The sequence below is a fragment of the Thunnus albacares genome, chromosome 22 (assembly GCF_914725855.1).
Source record: "Thunnus albacares chromosome 22, fThuAlb1.1, whole genome shotgun sequence".
Taxonomy (NCBI): domain Eukaryota; kingdom Metazoa; phylum Chordata; class Actinopteri; order Scombriformes; family Scombridae; genus Thunnus; species Thunnus albacares.
Genome location: NC_058127.1, coordinates 11,700,275 through 11,719,335, shown reverse-complemented (window position 1 = coordinate 11,719,335; position 19,061 = coordinate 11,700,275). Strand labels below are relative to the sequence as shown.

The 19,061-nt window shown below is 40.7% G+C and overlaps 1 protein-coding gene across 8 annotated transcripts in view; it reads left to right on the top strand.

Annotated features, from left to right (window-relative positions):
- The first annotated feature begins 142 nt into the window (after positions 1 to 142).
- Positions 143 to 19,061, top strand: part of svep1 (sushi, von Willebrand factor type A, EGF and pentraxin domain containing 1) — a 123,021-nt gene continuing 104,102 nt past the window's right edge. For 6 of the 8 annotated variants that reach the window (XR_006399903.1, XR_006399904.1, XR_006399899.1 and 3 more), the window contains exons 1-5: positions 143 to 419; positions 1,576 to 1,619; positions 2,169 to 2,251; positions 4,525 to 4,663; positions 5,981 to 6,509. Coding sequence is in view for 1 of the 8 variants with exons in the window: in XM_044340497.1 (XP_044196432.1) it covers positions 4,593 to 4,663; positions 5,981 to 6,509 (600 nt within the window). In the remaining 7 variants the exon portion in view is untranslated. Of the gene's footprint in view, positions 420 to 1,575; positions 1,624 to 2,168; positions 2,252 to 4,524; positions 4,664 to 5,980; positions 6,510 to 19,061 lie in introns of all 8 variants that reach the window. The other 2 variants (XR_006399901.1, XR_006399900.1) reach the window with 2 other exon arrangements.

The window sequence follows — 19,061 nt, the reverse complement described above, 5'->3', positions numbered from 1 at the left end:
TTGTTTATATGTTACTGTTTTGTTAGTTTGACTGTTGTCAATAAAGTTGGAAGAAAAAGGCGGTTGGCTGGTAAGGGGGCTTTTCCTCTCATTTTAATTGGTATATATATATAATTTTTTATAACTGACATGGATAAAATTACCAGAAGGGGTGTTTTTGTCTCATTTATGGTTCAGTTTAGCTGCCGCCAATTTAATGGGCTTTGTAAAGTTTAACATCATTAGCCTGGCGCTGCTAATTATCTACAGTTAGCTTAATTAAGACCGTTAAACTAGCTAAATGCGGTGAAGGAGGTCGTTAAAGAGGGAAAGCTTTGTTGTTTCTCGGTCTGTGGTGGCTCCTTTTGGTTGTTTTAAGCACCTTGTAACTTTTCCAAATGATGACATTAGTCTTGAATACAATTGGAAACTCTTCAAAGGTAATTCCAGTTTTATTAGTTATCAGTTAACTAGCTTTAGCTAACGCTAGCATGCAGTAAAAGCTAAAAACTGCTCCTTTCATTTGGGAAAATGACAAAACTGCCGTTTGGCAATTTCAGAGTAGAGCAGGGGGGCATTTATAACTAAATGTCAACAATAGCAAACCCTAAACATAAATCTAGGCCGATATGAATGTTTTAAAATATTTTGAAGCTCATTAAAGTAAGTTTGTTATGGTCGAAGAATGACAAAAAAGTGACAAAAAACCGTCAGAAGTTAAAAGTAAGTTAACGTTATTCTCACTTGCAAATGCTTGACAAAAGTGTAATTTAAGGCTTTTGAATACAAATAGAGGTCACCTGTTACGTTTCATGCAAGTACACCCGGCAAATGCCGCTCTCAGTTGTAGTTTCCAAGGCCCAAATAGCCTACATAGAAAGCGCCACAGATCGGCCTACAGCATATCACGAAAAATAAACCAAGATAATACATATTAGGGCTGCAGTCTGGGAGTATTTTCATTATTTCTTAATCTGTTATTATTTAATGAGTGGTTTAGCCTATTAAATGTCAGAAAATAATGAAAAATACCCATAACAGTTTCCCAGACACTCCAGGCGACATCTTTAAATATCTTGTTTTGTCTAACCAGTCCAAACCCCCCAAAATATTCAATTTACAATGATATTAAACAGGGAATAGCAGCAAATTCTCACATCTGCTTAGCTGAAAACAGAGAATGTTTGGTGTTTTTGCCTGATAAATGTCTTAAACGATTACTCGATTATCAAAACTTATCTGTAGTGCAATGCTAATACAGTATCAGTGTCCACATAGATGAAGAGAGCCTAACATGTGTTCAGTTCAAAGTTTTTTCTCTATGCTCACAAAGTGAAAAATATTTAACCTAGTTTTTGATCAGAGGGAACAGTGATGGATTGTTTTGGAAATGTCTTCTTGCTGCTGAGATATGCGTTTTACGCTTCAGGCCAGAAATGTCAGGAAATATGAGGAGTGTGTGGTCAGATTACAGACAGGTGAGGGAACAGGTGTGGGTTTGTGTGTGAAATTACATAGGAGATGAATGAGAGGTACTTTTGATTTGACTGGTGTTGCCATTGTACAACCTTTGATTTGTTTTTGCTTTTACAGAAGAAGAAGAAGAAGAAAGAGAGGAAGAGGAGTGCGAGAGCAACAGAGTGAGTGTGTTACTGGCTGAGGTTCTGCGTTTGACCTGCTGTTGCAAGAACATGTGTTTTTGAGTGTGTCATATGTTAAAAGTAGACCTGCTGATTAGTTGATCGACAGAAAAATAATTGGCAACTATTTTAATAATTGATTACATTTTTAAAGTGACTTTTTAAGAAAAAATAACCCAAATTCTCTGGTTCCATCCTTCTCAAATGAATATAATATAATACAAATTCATATTTTCTGGTTTCTTTAGTCTTCTATGAATGTAAAGGGAATATTTTTGGGTTGTTGACTGTTGGCTGGGACAATACAAGACATTAGAGGACGTCACCTTGGGTTTTGGTAAACAGTGATCGATATTTTTCTCAATTTTCTGACATTTTACAGACCAAACAACTAGTGAATTAATTGAGAAAATAATCGACAGATGGATTGATAATAAAACTTATCACTAGTTGCTGCTGTAGTTCAACGCGTGACTCCTTTGTAGGACAATAGGTGACGTCTATAAATCTTGTCTGTGCAGACTATGAAGTATGCATTTCTAATTACAGTGAGATGCAGACCAGGTTTGATGCAAGTCCACGTCACACAGCTCTTCTCCAGCACACCATGCTTTATTCATGCTGTGATGAAGGTATTTGCTCACTTTTCAAATACACATTTAATTACTTTTATAGACTCTTTAATACCCCTACACAGATAAAACTACAATTTCCATTACAAAAACTGATCAAAACAAAGATACTGAAGGTTTTATCTTTCCTTCAGCCATCAGGTTGATGATGAAGAAAAGTTAGTTTAATATGTTTGGAGGATCAAGCGTTTTAGCCACTCTGCCAGTGGTCAAATATTTTTGTCCAAATGTGTGTGTGTGTTTGCCCCAGAGGCTGAAGGACAGCATCAGCACCCTCTGAGCGCTAACCACAGGAAAAACTATTCTCAGATTCTGTGACTTGCAGTCTGTGTGTTGCAAGCACTCTGCAGATACTTGTTTACACTCAATCTGCTATTTATTTTAGTGCTCTGTGCAATATTTCTTTGTGTATATGTGAATGTGTGTGTGTGCATACACAGTTGTAAGCCTTGCATGTAGAACTTCACACACGCATCATTCCTCCTGTGCTCACATGCTGCCCGCAGATCCTTAAAAAAAAATCTTAATTTTTGTTTTTGAAAGTCAAGGTCTAAAAAAAGGGCCTTAAATTGTCTGGAATTCGAGGAAAAGAGGCATTAAATTTAATCTGCGGCAGACTGAATGAGCACATGTCTGCGTATTTGTTCAGTCCTTATATTTTGTTTAATTTTGTATTTCACAACAATGACAATTTTCGCTGTTTTATTTGGGTTTTAAATAGTTTAGACTCTGCTAAGTAGGTGGCTGCATGCCTTTTGTGGCAGTGCTTCAAATTTTAACCCCGAAGAGGAACAACGTGTCTTTGTTTTTAGATTTTTTTTTTTTTTTTTTTTTGTCATGGAAATTGTATTTTTATTTGTAGGGAGTATTTAAAAGTTCCTAGAAGTCAGAGTGTACATATATCTTCCTCCTTGTACTGTGCGGTACATATAGATCATCCTCCTTCTCTGATTATGCTTAAATCACAACCGCCATCAACACACACACACATACACACACACAAGCCTCCTCTTCATCCACCACCCCCCTCTCGTCCCCCTTGGGACTCCCACGAAAGTCTGGTGAGGTCTCCAGTGCCAAAAAGCAGGAAGTCACAGCTGTGCTCATCCCCCTTTTCAGCATGTGTGAGAGCAAGAGTGTGTGTGTTTTCTGTGTCTGTATTTGCATCTGTGTGTAGATCTGGGTCAGTGTGTGTGTGTGTGTGTGTGCTTCAGTCGTCTATATGTCTGTGTTTGTGTGTCTGTCGCTCTCCCATCCAGTTTATCTGGCCAGTATGACGCTACTTTCTATTCCCATTTCTTTGGTGCAAAAGTTTCCAGCGCCGTTAAATGCGAGTGAGAGAGAGAAAGCCTGGCTTATATAGCCTAATAAACACTGTGCCTGAGCTGTGTCTGTGTGTCATTGTGGCTAATAGCATAAGACTGACTGCACTGGATTGCTCTGGTGGAAAGCTTTGCTTCCACACACACACACACATGCACACACACACATACATCTCTCAACTTTCTCCTTTTTATTGTTTCTCCACTTTCACTCTTTATCTCTTCACTTTCTCTTTCTTTTTGCTCTCCCTTTACCTTTTTCTTTTATTTCTTACTATATGGCCAAAATTTTGTGGACAAGCCAGCCACATATTTTTTGTGTAATGGGGCTGTTTTTCATGTTATGGGATTGGATCATCAATTCCAGTTAAAAGACATCTTAATGCTACAACATACACTGATATTTGAGACAGCAGTGAGCTCCCAACTTTGCTGCAACATTACAGTTGCCTCTGTGCACAAAGTGCATGAAATGTTTTTCCCAGTTTGTGGAAGAACGTGTCTGGCCTGCACAGAGCTCTGACCTCCAGCCCATCCAACACCTCTGGGTTGAATTGAAACACTGACTGTGAGCCAGGGCTTATCGTCCAGCATCACTACTCGACCTTGCAAATGCTCTTGTGGCTGAGTGGGAGCAAAAACCTGCAGCCAGGATCCAAAATCTTATGGAAAGACCTCCCAGAAGAGACTTTTCTGGTAGCATATTAAAGCCTGTAGTTTTTGAACAACAATCACATATGGGTTCAGGTATCCACATATCGGCCATGTCGTCTGTCTCGCTCTGTTCTTCTCATTGTTTTCTAATTCTTTTTCTCTCCCTCTTATATCTCAGTGGCTCTTAATTCTTTCTTCTTCATGAGCCTGTGCTGCACTTTGCTGTAAATCTCAGACCTTTGGTTTAATAGGCGCAGTGTGCCTCTGTAACACCAACTGCCTTTGTTTTGGTTACAGATAAAATCACTGAAGGAAAACACGTCAGCAGAGAGAGAAAGAGGGAGAGGCTATAAGAGACTGAAGAGATGAAGAAAAACAGCGCAGTGAAAGTGTGTGTGAATCCCTGTGGTGCAGGAAGAAATAGACAAATCAGAGGGTAAGACAAGCAGTTCTTCCCTCCTCTTTTTTATTCCTCTAACAAGATACAAAGAGAGAAAGAGAGGAGGAAATGATAGCTACTAAAAGAGTGATGATTTGATGAAGCACATATCCAGAGCAGACTGGATATGTGCTTCCTTACTCTGAGGTACAGATTGAGATTTCAGTCCTTCCTACCAGCTCTGCCAAACTTTGCATCTGTCTGACATTATTTCTTTAATCTTGTCTGAGTGTTTAATCTGACTTATCTTTTTTTGTCCTCTCCTCCCTTTATCCCACCTTTCATTCTCACTTTGTTTGATCTCATTCTGATGCTATCTTCTCTGCACGCTGAGTGTGCACGTGCAGACATACGGAGTTGATCACAGCGCCTGTTGCTGATGTTTTCTTTGGGAATGTTGACAAGTTGACAGGCAAGGCGCTGCACTGACATCAAACCTCACTCCACTGTCAGGACGAGAGAGATACAGAGAGAGAGAGAAAGAAAGAGAGAGAAGAGGTGGGGAGCGGGGGGGGGGAGGGTGAGAGACAGAAAGAGATAGGGAGAGAGGGGGAGGTGAGAGAAAAGGAGGAGGAGAGATGAAGGGGAAAAAAATGACTTCACGACCACGACCGGACTGCCCCCTTTTCCCCCTCAGCCTCTCTCTGTCTCCCAACTTTATTCCTCCCTCCTCCTCCTCTGTGTGTTTTTTTAAATGATTTTGGGAGAAGAGGGAAACAAGCATTCGGAGCTTGGCTAACGGTGCAGGCAGGAGCGTCACATAGGCAAACAGGAGCCTGAGGGGCAGCACACTGGGACTGAAGAGGACTGGAGAAGCTTAGGGTGCTTTTGGATCAGATGCACAGACTAAAAAGATTGACTGACAGACAGAAGAGGTAGGCAGTAGTAGAAAAAAAGGACATACAGATTGATACAGACTCAAAAAGCTTAAGACAGTATATTTTCAGAGAGACTGTATAAAAATCAGCAAGGAAGAAGTCAGATACACATATTTATTTTTGTAGAAAAGACAGTGCGCAAGCCTAAACATTTTTCCAGAGGACCAGAGTTTCTTCCACTGGAGAGAGAAAGAAGCAGATGGACAGAGGCACATTTTGAATGACAAGACAAGAATCCTCATCTTCTTGCAGAAATGCTCTTGAGGAACTCTGCATTGAGCTGTTACTGTCTGCTATGTTCCTGGCAGGCATAGGAAACATTTATCTTCACTAATTCCTCTTGGGAAGAGGATCCACGTTGTCTTCTTTTTTCCTTTTCTACGAAGTCATTCTTCAGTGCACGTGTTGTGCTGATTGTCACTATGTTTCCACAAAGGTACACATCATTATGGACTTCTTGCTTTCTGATCTTGTGCATCCTGGATATATGGACCACAGCCTCGCCAGCTCAACAACAATCAAAACCCCAGCTGAAGTCTCGCCGGTCCAGGCAAATGTCACCCCTCACCTCCTCCTCATCGGCGGGCAACCTGTCAGAGAGCGCTGAGAGCAAAGTGGAGCGCCTCGGTCAGGTGTTCAAGCGAAATGTCCGCGAGCTACGTGAGAAAAGCTTCTGTTTGGACCTGGTCTTCCTGGTGGACGAGTCGTCCAGCGTGGGGGCCAATAACTTCCTCAGCGAGCTGAGGTTTGTACGCAAGATGCTATCCGACTTTCCTGTTGCGCCGGAAGACACGCGGGTGGCGTTGGTTACCTTCTCATCCAAGACCCATGTAGTGACGCGAGTGGACCACATCTCTGCGCCCAAGTCCCACCAGCACAAGTGTTCCCTGTTCAACCAGGAGATTCCAGCCATCAACTACAGAGGAGGGGGCACCTACACTAAAGGAGCCTTCCAGAGGGCAGCGGTGAGTCAGACCAAGAGATAAAGTGAAAGTGGCTGCGATGATGATGCTAGTGAAGCATGTGTGTCAGTCTGCGTACCTAAACATGCATCTATATGTGTGTATAAGTTTCTTTTCTTAAATTTCGCTTACTTTCGTATTTTCTTTGCACCATCATACTGAGCCTGAGCTTGCTTTTACTTAACCCTTTGCTGTATGTGTGACCATGCACAGGATCTGCGTGCGTGTTTGTGTGTGTGTGTGTGTGTGTGTGTGCCTGCCTGCCAGGTAGTCTTCAGCCTGCTGTGTGTGTGCAGGGAATGATTGTGGCTTAGGAAGGCTGATGTTAATGAGGCCCTGCGTGGCCTTGCTGTTACTGCTGCTTCCTCTAAATTACACACCAGTAGATAGTGAGGGGAAGCCGCTAATTGTTCAGGAGTTTCCAGTGATAAAAATACTATAAGGAGTGAGCACATGCACGCATGCAGACACACACACACACGCAGAAACCCATGCATACACTGTAATATACATACACACGTGCCCCTACTGTTACCTGAGTGGAGCAACACTTAGAGATACTGTAGGTTTTTAAAAGGGGAACAGAGAGCAAGACACATAAGTCAAGACAAGAATTGTGGCCAAGAATCAGTTGGTGTTAGGGATGCGTGGGCAGCGTATTATACATTAAGCTTTCTGTGTGTATATGAATTGCTTCAGACTTACTGATAAGGTTTTGTGCTGTACTCCTTATGCTTTACTTCATTATTCATGACAGTTTGGGGTCTTAACAGAATCATAACAGGTTTCAAAATGAATTTATTTTCGGAGGCAGGGATTTTGGGGTTACGTGGGGTTACAAGGAGTCAGAATGTTAGCTTGTTTATGGTTTGTTGATTTGAGCTGCCCGACACCTAACCGCACACACTCAAACACACATGCACAGAGGACATATGGCACAGTTCATCCGTCAAGTCCAAACAGACCAGCTGTAAAAGCCGTGTTGGTGGTATAGGGGCTGGTCCTGTATAAACACACACACCTCTGCTCATGCCTCAGATCTGCCTTCAGTTAGGAACTTTGTGAGTGTTATCTGCGGTATTCTTTGGCCACAATTCAGGTGCTTTTAGGGTCTACATACTTGCTAAAAAATCCTGAAGCCTGTCTTTGTGCTTGTTGCACTGTTGTTAAGCTACTTAGTGCTGTTTTGCAGTCTGCTGATGCAAAACCACACATACAGAAGGCCAGATGGCTTACATCATGGCATGGTGACAAAAATACAAAATAGATGTTATGACTGGGTGCACTGAAATCAGAAGAATCAGAAAACCTCACACAAACACAATCACATGATGAAACAGCAGTACAAGCTGTCCAAATGACTTGTTACTGATGGCTGCAGCATCACTTGCTTAAAGTCAGTGATGTGCTGTTAAATAAAAAGGAAGAGTATATCCTGTCAGTGATCATCACAAGGCAAATAACTCAGTTTGAGTTCTAATTTATGTTTTTTCACTTTAATACCTTTATCATTTTGTTGCTACAGTTGAAACTACTGTATGTATCATACTAAAAAAACATGTCAGCCTGGTTTAGCAGACAAAAGATAGGTAAGCTAGGTTTTGGCAGGTTTACCCTCCACTCCATCGCTGTTTCAAGCTAATAGCCTTGGATTGTATCCTCCAGCTTAGCGCTGAAAGCTCGGCCCTCAGGACAGGTTTTCAGCTCGCCCTACTTAGTTAAAGTGCTGATAAGGAGACTTCTGGCTGCGTCCCAGCTGCTAAAGACCACAACAATACCAAGAAAAGGATTTCTGGTGGAACATAAGTGCCTTATCATTATTCACAAACACTCTGAATGTTTTGGGTGATTTATCAAGTGATGCAGTAGTCTGAATCATCCAAAGACGACTTTAAAGAATGCAGGACGTACTGCTCAGGCTCTTAACTTTGGCTTCCAAACACTGTTAATGATCCAAAGTCTGATTAAAATAAAATATTAAATTTCAGTGTTATTCACTTATTGCAGCCAACAATCAGTCTTGTTATATTTTGCAAGATAATATGCATTGCAGATCTAGATTTCCTGTATTTCTTTCCAGTGTGCCATCTGCAAGGTGAGAGTCCGTAGGCCGACTTGATCGATGTATGAGTAAGTGGAGAGCTATGTGCAGCCTACACGGAGCTGAGACTTGTTGGAAAGATAGATGAGCCTAGCAGATACAGTCCCAGACGCTGCAGATCAACTAGTGCTCTAGAAACCACCCCACACCTGACAGATTCAGTCTGACGTTTAATGTGTGTCTTCACATGATCGAGGAAGTGATGCAAAGAAAAAAAAAAAAGAAAAAAAAAAAAAAGTGGGCCGTCTGTGATTTATAGCCTGATCTCTGGGTTTTTTATCGTCTGTCTGAATCTGACTGGAAAGAGAAAAAAAGGAGCGCTTGTCGTCTGTTTCCATTAGCTACATAAATGATGGTTCTGCTAACACTAATCTACAATGCGCATATCCGACTGTCATCGTGTACCAACTGAACTGTAGGGCAACTGTCTTAGTGTGTGAGTGTGTAGAGTGGGGAATTTTGCGGTGTATGAGCGCATGTAATTAGTTATTTTGTGCTATTGCCCATACACGTGCCTCCTTGTGTTTGTGCTCCTGTGTACTCATCTAAGGGAAAATTAGGGGTGTGTGTGCATGCGTGTAGAAGTGTGTGTGTGTGTGTGTTTGTGCATGTCAGAGAGAAAGAGACAGTGAAAGTAAGAGAGAGAGGATAATTGATAATTGCAGGATAATAATAATAATGCCATATTTTAGTCCCTTGGCTGGTCTTGGCTGTTCTAAGTGCTGTAGAAAGCTGGGATCCATTAAGAGAAACATTTTTCCACCAGCCGTGCATGTAGAGACAGGGCTCTCCTCCAGCACTCTTTGTCTCTGTCTGTCTCTCTGACTGTCTGTCTGCTGTCTCCCTTCTCACCTAATACATCATAGGTTTCAAGCATCATTATGTATAGCGTCAGTAATGATTTTTTTTTTTGCTTAGTTTATGGAAAGATTGTATTTAATGTTGAACTATATTTACAGAAAATATGTAAACAAAGACTTAAAGTCTATGTAGAGCAATAATAAATATGTGTTCTGAGTTTGTAACACCATAGAAAAATGTGTAATTAACCACCCAGCCAAATTTGAATGATTAAAAAGTCATAAAGTATATAAAATTAGGTTTCAAAATTGTGGAAAATAAGCAGTATTTTCTGCTCTGAAACGCTGGCGGTGTGTCTGCTGAAGGTGCTGAAAGCACAGCCGAACTGAACAGCCTCTGAGTTAACAACGCTCATACTGAACTCCTGAATAAAAATACACAATTTAAAATAGGCCTTGTTCGTAAGTGTAAGGCAAGCAACATGGATAATATTTTAAAAATAAAGTAACGTTACGAGCCACTTGGTGGCTTCATTGTGGCCGTCATCCTTGGAGCAACTGCCTCTCACGTGCTTTTTGGTGAAGTGCTGCCCGGCAAATGCTCTCCCTCAGGCTGGAGACCTCCCAGTCGCACAGCCAGTGCTGAAGTGTCCGTGGCTCCGTGTCCAGTGACTCTTCGCATCCTCCTAACCAGGCAGCCGGTGCTGAAGCTGAAGCCGAAGCCGCTGGCGGCTCCACCCATCCACAGATGCTGTATCTGGGTTTAAAATAATTGCTTGACTGCTAACGTTGACCGAAAATGGCCCCATTCACCAGTAACAGCGGATTATCCGAAGTGAATCCCAGTTGTCTCCGATTAAAGTTTGTAATGCTACGTAGTGTAAAAATAGTAACCATGAGTATGTGAGCTCTAGTGTTTATATAGTGGGGGAGGGGTCATGCTAGTAACCCCCCTACATCATCGAGCCACCATTTCAGGCCCGCCCGAAAAATCCTGAACACAGAAAATTTAGTACTACATAGTTCACAGTCTTTAATAATAATGTGTTTAAAAAGAAATCTCTGATTTTCCTTTACACAGACTTTAAACATACCAAATAAGTAGACAGTATAGATATCCTTATAGTTAGTAAAGTGGAGTGCTCTGGGCTGATGTGTAGACAGATAAGTCACACATAAGTGCCATTCTGTCTCATGGTCTCAGTATGCTTCAAATGTAGGTCTAAAGGTAAAAGTGTTAGCTGCTCTGAATGGCCACACTTAAAGACAGAGCGGAAAGCCTACTGTCATACAAATACGATGAATCATACAAATGAGGATAAGCTTGCGGTCAGTCTCTCCTTGTGTACTTGTGGCGCTGATCTTGGTTGTGAAATTATGGAAGTAGTTGTATGAAGAATAAAAAAAGAGAGCTTGAGAAAGAAGTTCAAATTCTGAATACTTTCACACCTCCGCATATCTGGCCACTGCAGTCAGCATGATTGTCGGATTATCAGTTTCGGAAAATTATCCGACACTGCTCCCCTCGATTCTGCAGTAAAAAGGGGATTTCAGATAGTTACATGATCTGAAAAGCAATTCTTTGGAAGCTACAGAGGACTTTTGGCTTGAATATCACTTGAATAAAAAACCCTTGTAAGCTAGCATGATACCTCTTTTCAATGACGGAAAACAAGCAATATAACACACTTTTCTACAAACCACTGCAAATATCTCAAAGCATTAGTGCCATGACATAATGAAACTGTCTGAGAACTTTGCTGAAATAAAATAGTCTAAATTTAACAACAAGTTCCTTGATTTAGATCAGGAAATACCAGATTAAAGGATACATTAACAAAACCAAGCAACAGACTGAGCATTCAAAGCTCTTCAAAGAGCACTCAAAGTCCTTCTCTACTGATATAAATGACCATATCTTGGCTGTATCTGCGTGTAAAATATCGTAGATAAAGGTTAAATGTCATATACTATGAGTTTATTAAGAGTGCAGCACTTTGTCACGATGATTCATAGCGCCCCATTTCAGGATCTGTCTCTCCTCAACCTCACATCAGACATGACCTGGTACCTGATGACATCACTCGCCTTGTAGTTTTCCAGCACTTTCCTGACCTTTTTATAAAAGAGCTGATTGATAACTTTCAGTAAATGTTTTCAGGCCCTTGAGGAATAACAGATAGAGATTGTTGACATCACCTTCTCCAAACTGAATCATGTTAACTTCCCCTCTATTTATTTTAATTGCTCTGAAAAAGTCTGCTCTTGTTAACATTTTATTTATTTTCAATGTATTTGCCTTGTACATGACCAAATACCCTCAGGGCAGTATAGCTCAAGGCCTTTCATTTTATACTATCGGTTGCTTGTAATCTTGTTGATCCAGGAATTATGGCTTTTTCCATTGTTGCTTTTATTATAAGTTGCTTTGGATACGAGTGTCAACCATAAAAATACAGGGAGAGAAACGACTGTAGCTGTAATAGCCAGTTAAAAATCCCCGCCATCACTTGTTTTTTGTCTGATCGTTTATCCTGAAGAATTTGCGTTCTTCTTGGTTCTTTGGGTTGCCATGTGTTGCCAGATAAAACCCCCTCTCGCTCTGTGCAGGCAGGCCCAGCTTTGGCAAAGGAACACTGAGCACTAAACTGGACTTGGCGGCCTCACTGTGTCAATCTGCCTTCATAGTTGCATAAGACACAGACAGATTGGCAGCATGTGAAGAGAGATGACGAGAGAAAAGAAGTGGGAGAAAGATGGAAGATTGAGAGGAAAAAAGCAGAAGAAAGAGGGGAAAAAACCCTAAGTCAAGGGATTGAAAGAAAGAATGTGGCTCTTTCTGGTGGTTATTCCCAATAATGTTTTTACCTGACTGTTGGTTAGGCTCTTCTTGAATCTGGGTCAAAACAGATATTGGAATGGTTTACTGGCCATTTAATAAAAGGAGCTTTCTGCTCAGCCAGCCTGTGTGTTTCTGGGACTGAAATCTGTATAAGTTGGACTAGCAGGTGGGTTATTTTCCTCTGTTTCTTCAGCGAAAAGTTCCAATGACTCCTAATGTGCCCGACACACCAGCAAAACACACACTTTCACGCTCATTATTCACCCACAAACTCATACAAACAGAGTTTATGGACCAGCTGCGGGTCTTTACATGGTTGTCATATGTACTGTAAGTCAGAGCGGTCATATTATAGACTGTAAACTGAGTGTGTGCATGAGAATGTACTGTATGTGCTTAATTTATAGATATACTATATAAGTGCAGTATGTCTATAAATATGTAAAGTCAACCTAAATCTTGCAAAAAAATCTTGCCAGGGGATTTTAGTCCTGTAGTCATCCACAGAGAATCAATTGAGCACAGTTTGAAGTTGGCCGAATCAGAAAATCCTCTGGAGCTGCCCAACTCTCAAATATCGTAAACACGTACTTAAATTTAAATAGCCATTGTGGATGTAAAATGAAGCATAATTCTGCAACTGCAAGGCATGTTTCTCACCTCATGTTATTCAGAAACAGATTTTTTTTTTCTTTGCAGAGTATAGCCGCCATGTTTTTCCAGTTAGAATATTGGAGCCAAAGCCCACATTTGTTGAGCAAAGTGTACAAATAGTCCAAGTTGATGTTTCAGACAAGGAGAACACTTGTCAGTCACATGTCACACAGGCCTACTTAAGATGATGCCTGTCTCTATTGAGCCTTGCCAGACCACAATAGGCAAATCAAATATTGTGGGTTGGGTTCACGAGGCCCCCGTTTCATTCCAGTGAGTCAGCGCTATTTCTCCCATTCCTCCCGTTTCTATGTCTCTCCATCATTCTCTCCTCCCGAGTCATAGACCTCCCCGGCAGTCTATTAGGCAGGAGAACGTCACTGTCATCCAGCTTTGACGCATTACAGCCAAAATACAGGGTATTGTTTTTCAAAACATTGTCTATTAGATTAAATGAGGCTTGTGTAAGTCGCTTATATTTGGCCTGTGGAGATGTACTGCACTGTGGGGGATCCTGTACATTTTTGGCCTGTCTGAAGCACACACACTCACAGGCACACACACACACACAACTATACACAAATGTGAGCCTTTTTTCGTCAATTTTTGAATAGACAGTAATGAGATGTGGAGCGCTGCAAATTAAGGTTGGAAATGAACACCATCCATCACCTGAATGCTGGAAAATTTTGTCTACAGCGGGTGATTTTCAGGAGCCTTTTCATTCTAAAAAACATATTTGCTCACCGGAGCACTTTTTATTTTGTTGGTTGAGTCATACAGCAAACTTTAAACAAGCCAATGAAGTCTTACTAGCAGCTTTGGATGAATCTGAGCTTAACACACAGTGTAAGAAGGTTAGAAGTGACACTGAGGAGAGTTAACATAGTGGGGAGCTGCTACCAGAAAAGTATAAACTTAATTCCCATGCTGACCTCTTTATAATAGGTGTAGAACTGTTACTCAAAGGAAAAAGGGAAGACGACTACAGTTTCTGGAACGGAGCCAATTCAAACGAGTGCAACAAATGAAAGCAAGGTGCACCTCTTTGATGCGGTACCCAAGGCAGGACCCAGCCATGATAAGACGATAAGAAAAGACTCTGTTTCCTGTCTGTGCAACTGCCACTTCCCGTCATCTCGCCCTTAATCATTTCCTCCCACTCAGTCCGTCTGTTTCTTCCCTCTACCCCCTTCCTCCTCCTCCTCCTCCTCCTCTTCATCCTCAGTATCAGAGGATCAGGGATTGATGAAACAGAGGGATGGAGCAGACAGGCTGCCTCACCTACCAGCCAGAAAAAGCCCTGATAAGACCGAAGCCAGACAGGAACGTCCACAGACACCAGACAACAGATTTAAATATGCAGTGGGATGTGGGTCATTACCACTACTGTATATAGCACCTCATAAATCTCTTAAATGACTAATCAGGTCAATGCATGCTTTTTTTTGCCCCAAATCAAGATCTGCGGTGGGAAGAGAAGTACTTTTGTTTTGCTGATAACCACATGAGTAAAAGGAAAATGATCTCAGTTTAGGTTTCAAAGCTGAAACATTTTCCGCAGGTTCACGCTACACATTTTTTATCACCATGTTGCAGTTGGTACGCAGTAAAAGTGTCACAGAACATTGATATAACAGGAACATGATATTATATATTGCTCAACAGCATTGATAAAACTGATTTTCTGTACAGCAGAATATTGAGTTTCCAATCAAGGTAAACGCAGCATATAGATGGACATAAATTGCAAATTTCAGCTTGAAACTTTTCTTGAGTTTGTATGTGTTTTCTTAATCTAGGTTTTATATTAAATAAATATTTAAATGATGTCATTACAAAGTATATTGGTTTTGGAAAGCCGCTGTTACCTGAGATTTCCAGTCAGTTTTATAGATGATGATGTAATTTGTGTTGGAAGCAGATATCTTAATTTAACTCTTGACGTCGACAGTGACCCATAACATGATTTTCGTGCTTTACTTTCATTTAATAGGATCTAATTTCAAAATAGCGCATTCACAAGTCCACTCCTTACACACACACACACACACACACACTGGTGCTTACCTGGCACTTATGCTCAGGGCGTAGTTGGAAAGTTCTTCAGACCCTGTCATGGTAATCGACACAATAGACTCAACATGACTGTGTGTGTATTAGTGTGTGTATGTGTGTCTGTGTGTATTTTTAGGGTTTAGGAGGAAGAAATGCATTAGTCTCGGGTTCTGGTCCTCTGGGCCTCTTCATACTGAATCATTCTGACAGAAATATTCTCCATTCTCTTCTTTCATAACTTTGTCCATCGACCTCAAATATGCTTCACTGAGGCCTGTTGGAGCAGTTTTCTCACAAAATGCTTTGACCATCTTTTGTCAGTATTGTCATCAACAATATTTCAGTTGGGAGGAGAGGAAACTGTTGGCTTTAAAGTGATTTTTCAACATTGCTTTGGCTTTTTATGGAATGAGCCGGGAACCAGGAATCTTAAAACTATCAACATCGTTTAACATCAGCGATACCTTATGGTAGCTTGTAGTTACATTTGGGTTGATTCTTCATCATCTTTAATCCTCTCACCTTCTTTTTATTACTTCATCCATTGTTTCATTTGTGTAGTTTTAAGATATTGCTTAAGTTTAGGGATGAATCTTATTATTCTGATTATTTTCTCGATGAATCGTGAAGTCCAGTTATAGTCAGAAAGTACAGAAAAATGCAAATTACAATTTTCATGGATCCTAAGTTGACATCTTCAAATTGTCCGACCAATACTTCAAAACCCAACGATATTTGGTTTACGATGATATAAATCAGTGAAAACAAGCAAACGTCACAGTTGAGAAGCTGGAACCAGATAACTTGCAAATTGAATAAGTGATTGTCACCATAGTTGCTGATTCATTTCATTCACTTGATACATCAATCAAATGACTAATTGTTTCAGCTCTGCTCGTGTAGTCAACATAAAAGTTTCAACTTGTACTTCACGCTGGCTGAACTACTGCTGCATGTGGTCTCCATTCCTGAGAAAAATAATCAAAATCAGATTAAGCTGTGTGCTGACACAGTGGATTTGCTGGTTGAGAGATATTTTGTTTTACAGTAGGTTTGTTTTTACAGCGTTTTTACATTAAAGATAAATGCTTGCATAAACTAACCGTCCATGAATTCAGGATGCATACAGTCTGCCCTCTACAATAGTTAAACTCTACTCTGTCTTGCCATGTCTAATTGTATGGACAATATTTGCCTTTGTTACTTAACAGCGGCCCTGTGCACTCCTGTTCCTTCTCCTGTCTCGCTCCTCTAACCCCTGCCCTTCTCTCTGAAATGGATACTGAATATTTTCCAGAAACAGGGGCCTACTTTCTGACCTCTGAACGTCTAGAGGACCCTGAGGCCTCCTCATTCACCGCTATCTCTTTCTCACACACACACATACACACACACACACACACACACACACACACACAACGTAACATGCAAACTAGACCTCAGAGCCCCGAGGTGTCATTTAAAAATAATTCCTCTGTAAAACTGTTCATAAGACCAAATTCAAGCCAAAGCTAATAATTTTAATCCCCAAATCAACATTGTTCTCCAGTTTTCTGTGATAAAACAAAACAGCGATATAATTTCATTCAATATGTAAAGTAGTAGTAGTAGTAATTTGAGTTGAAGTCAGATAATCTGTAATTGCATCCAGGATACATTTATTTTTGCAGACGTGGTTAACAGATGTGTTTCAATTCACCCATCCATTCTCTAGCTGTCACCCCGGATAACCTGGGAGCCTTTGAATTCCCCAACTATCGCATATCTGTGGAGAAGTGTTGACAGACAGCCAGGTAGGGTAGAGATACGCAGGCTGTGAGGTCAGCTGAGTTCAGCAGTCATGGCAGTGGGTGCATCTGCAGCTCGCTATAGTGTCGAAAGACCTCTGGGAGGCTGAATGAGGCCCAGATATGTGCAGCCTGTCAGAAATCTGGGCACTGGATGCTCACAAGGATCTCTTTGAAATAGTCCCAGCAGTTGGGGGAAATGAATCTCAGCATGCAGCCTTCTCTAATCTTTCCAGTCAGATATATCACTGAAGTAAATGACAAGTTCATAGAAGAGTTGCTCTGTGTTGAGAATACAGAGCAACCTGACTCTGAATGTCTCATTTTGTCATTCAAGAGCTTAATTACAGGAAGTGCTGATGTACAAGCCTCTAAAATAGCACAAACCAAGAGATTTTCCAAACCGTGGATATCTCATTTAGAACAAAACCCTTCAGTTAGACAAAGCAGACTTCCTTTAAATCCAGTCCAAGGTCATTGGTTTCCTCCAACAACTGTATTCATTTCAGCAGCCATAGGCTTGATGAAGACTTTAACAGATCTTCTTTAGGTCATTTTAAAGGAGCAGTGGTCCTCCCCCATCAGGAGCTCCTAGGAGATATAAAACATGAAAAACTAAGCCCCATTCAGACTCAAGGGAAACCCAAGCTCAGGTCTCACACCTGTCTCATTGCCAAGAAAAGTCTCAGTGTTGAATGGTTAGGAAGCTTGATTTGGAAAACATACAATGCCACTTCTTTTTTCACTAGTGTAGTTTGTCCTTGGGTGGTGGATAAAACGCACATATGCAAAAGTGCACTTGAACATGCATACAGTACATACATGCAATGGTCTGCGTAGCAAGGTGTTGAAAACCCTTGGTTAGACAAAGCAGGAATTGGAATTGTTACGTGAAAACGGCCCCAAATCAGTCATTGTTCAGTTATTCTAGACTTTGCTAAGTGGTTGTAAATTACTGCTGTTATTGTTGATAAAGTATTTGGCTTCTGTAAAAGCTGAGTTTTGTAGTCAAAACTGACTACAAAAAACACACAGTAGAGAAGACAGTGACAGTTTGTAATTGCTGTCTTCTCTACTGTATATTTCTGAGTATCAGGTATCTACCTATCTCTCTTCTCTTTCATTTCTGAATTTCATATCTGTTTGCATGCCCTTCTCTGCTTCTCCCTCTGCATCACGCCCAATTTTCCTGCCTCGGGGGTGTGCTCCAGGGTGTGTAGTATATACAGTATGCGCTGGTTTGGATACTATTGAGAGTGTCCCACTTGGCCTCGGGTTAAAGCTGTTGCGGTCAGAATAACTGGGCTTTGCCCCGGCCAAAACCAGCGACTCCAGTTAAGAGAAAGAATTAAAGAATGAAAATGAGGTGATTGAAGCCAGTGGAAACAACAGGGAGTGTGTCTGTATGTAATGCTTTTATGTGTGCAAGAATATTTATGCACTTTTATCCCATTTTTTCCCTTTTGATACCAATTCTGACTCATAAACTCAGGACTTTGGCTGATATTGGTATTTGAGTATTGATCCAATTCTTTTCTAGAAGGTTTCTAAAATTGCATAATACATCTGCAGCTAACAATTACTTTCATTATCAATGAATCTGACAATTATTTTTTATGACTCATCCGTTAACCATTTGGTCTGCAAAATGTCAGAATGTCATAAAAAAAAACGATTTCCCAGAACCCCAAGTGACGTCTTCAAATTCCTTGTTTTGTCTGAGCAACAATCATCAACTATCGTCAACAAATTGTAAGCTAAAGACGTCAACAAATATTTAAGGAGCTGGAACCAGGGAATTTTGGGTTCTTTTTGGTTGAAATTTGATTTTGTTTGATTTTTTTTCTCCTTTAAAAAAAAAAATAGGAAAACACAATATTGCAGTTAACAAAACCTTTTCAATAGCTTTACATTAAACCCTTTTCCAGTTTCTTTTTACATACATGTACATATGCATATGCACAGAAAGAGGTATTTACAAACTGCAGTACTGGTGGGCCCTAACCCAGTCCTCCATCTTCACTTCCAGGAGTATATAGCCTATATCCATTTATACCCTCCATATACAGGTTTAACACACCTACACACATACACATCTATATTCACCTACGCACCCACATGTATGCAACCTACATGCCTATGTGTACTTCTACTTCAATCTGTCTGCAATTTTCGTGTTTAACTTTATTACGTATGCTCATCCCACACTCTATTAAAAATGTAACTATATACAATAGAAACATTGATTACATTTCTACTATTCCCATCAAGAAGAGGAAAGGAGCATGCAACATTAGTGGAGTCATACAGACT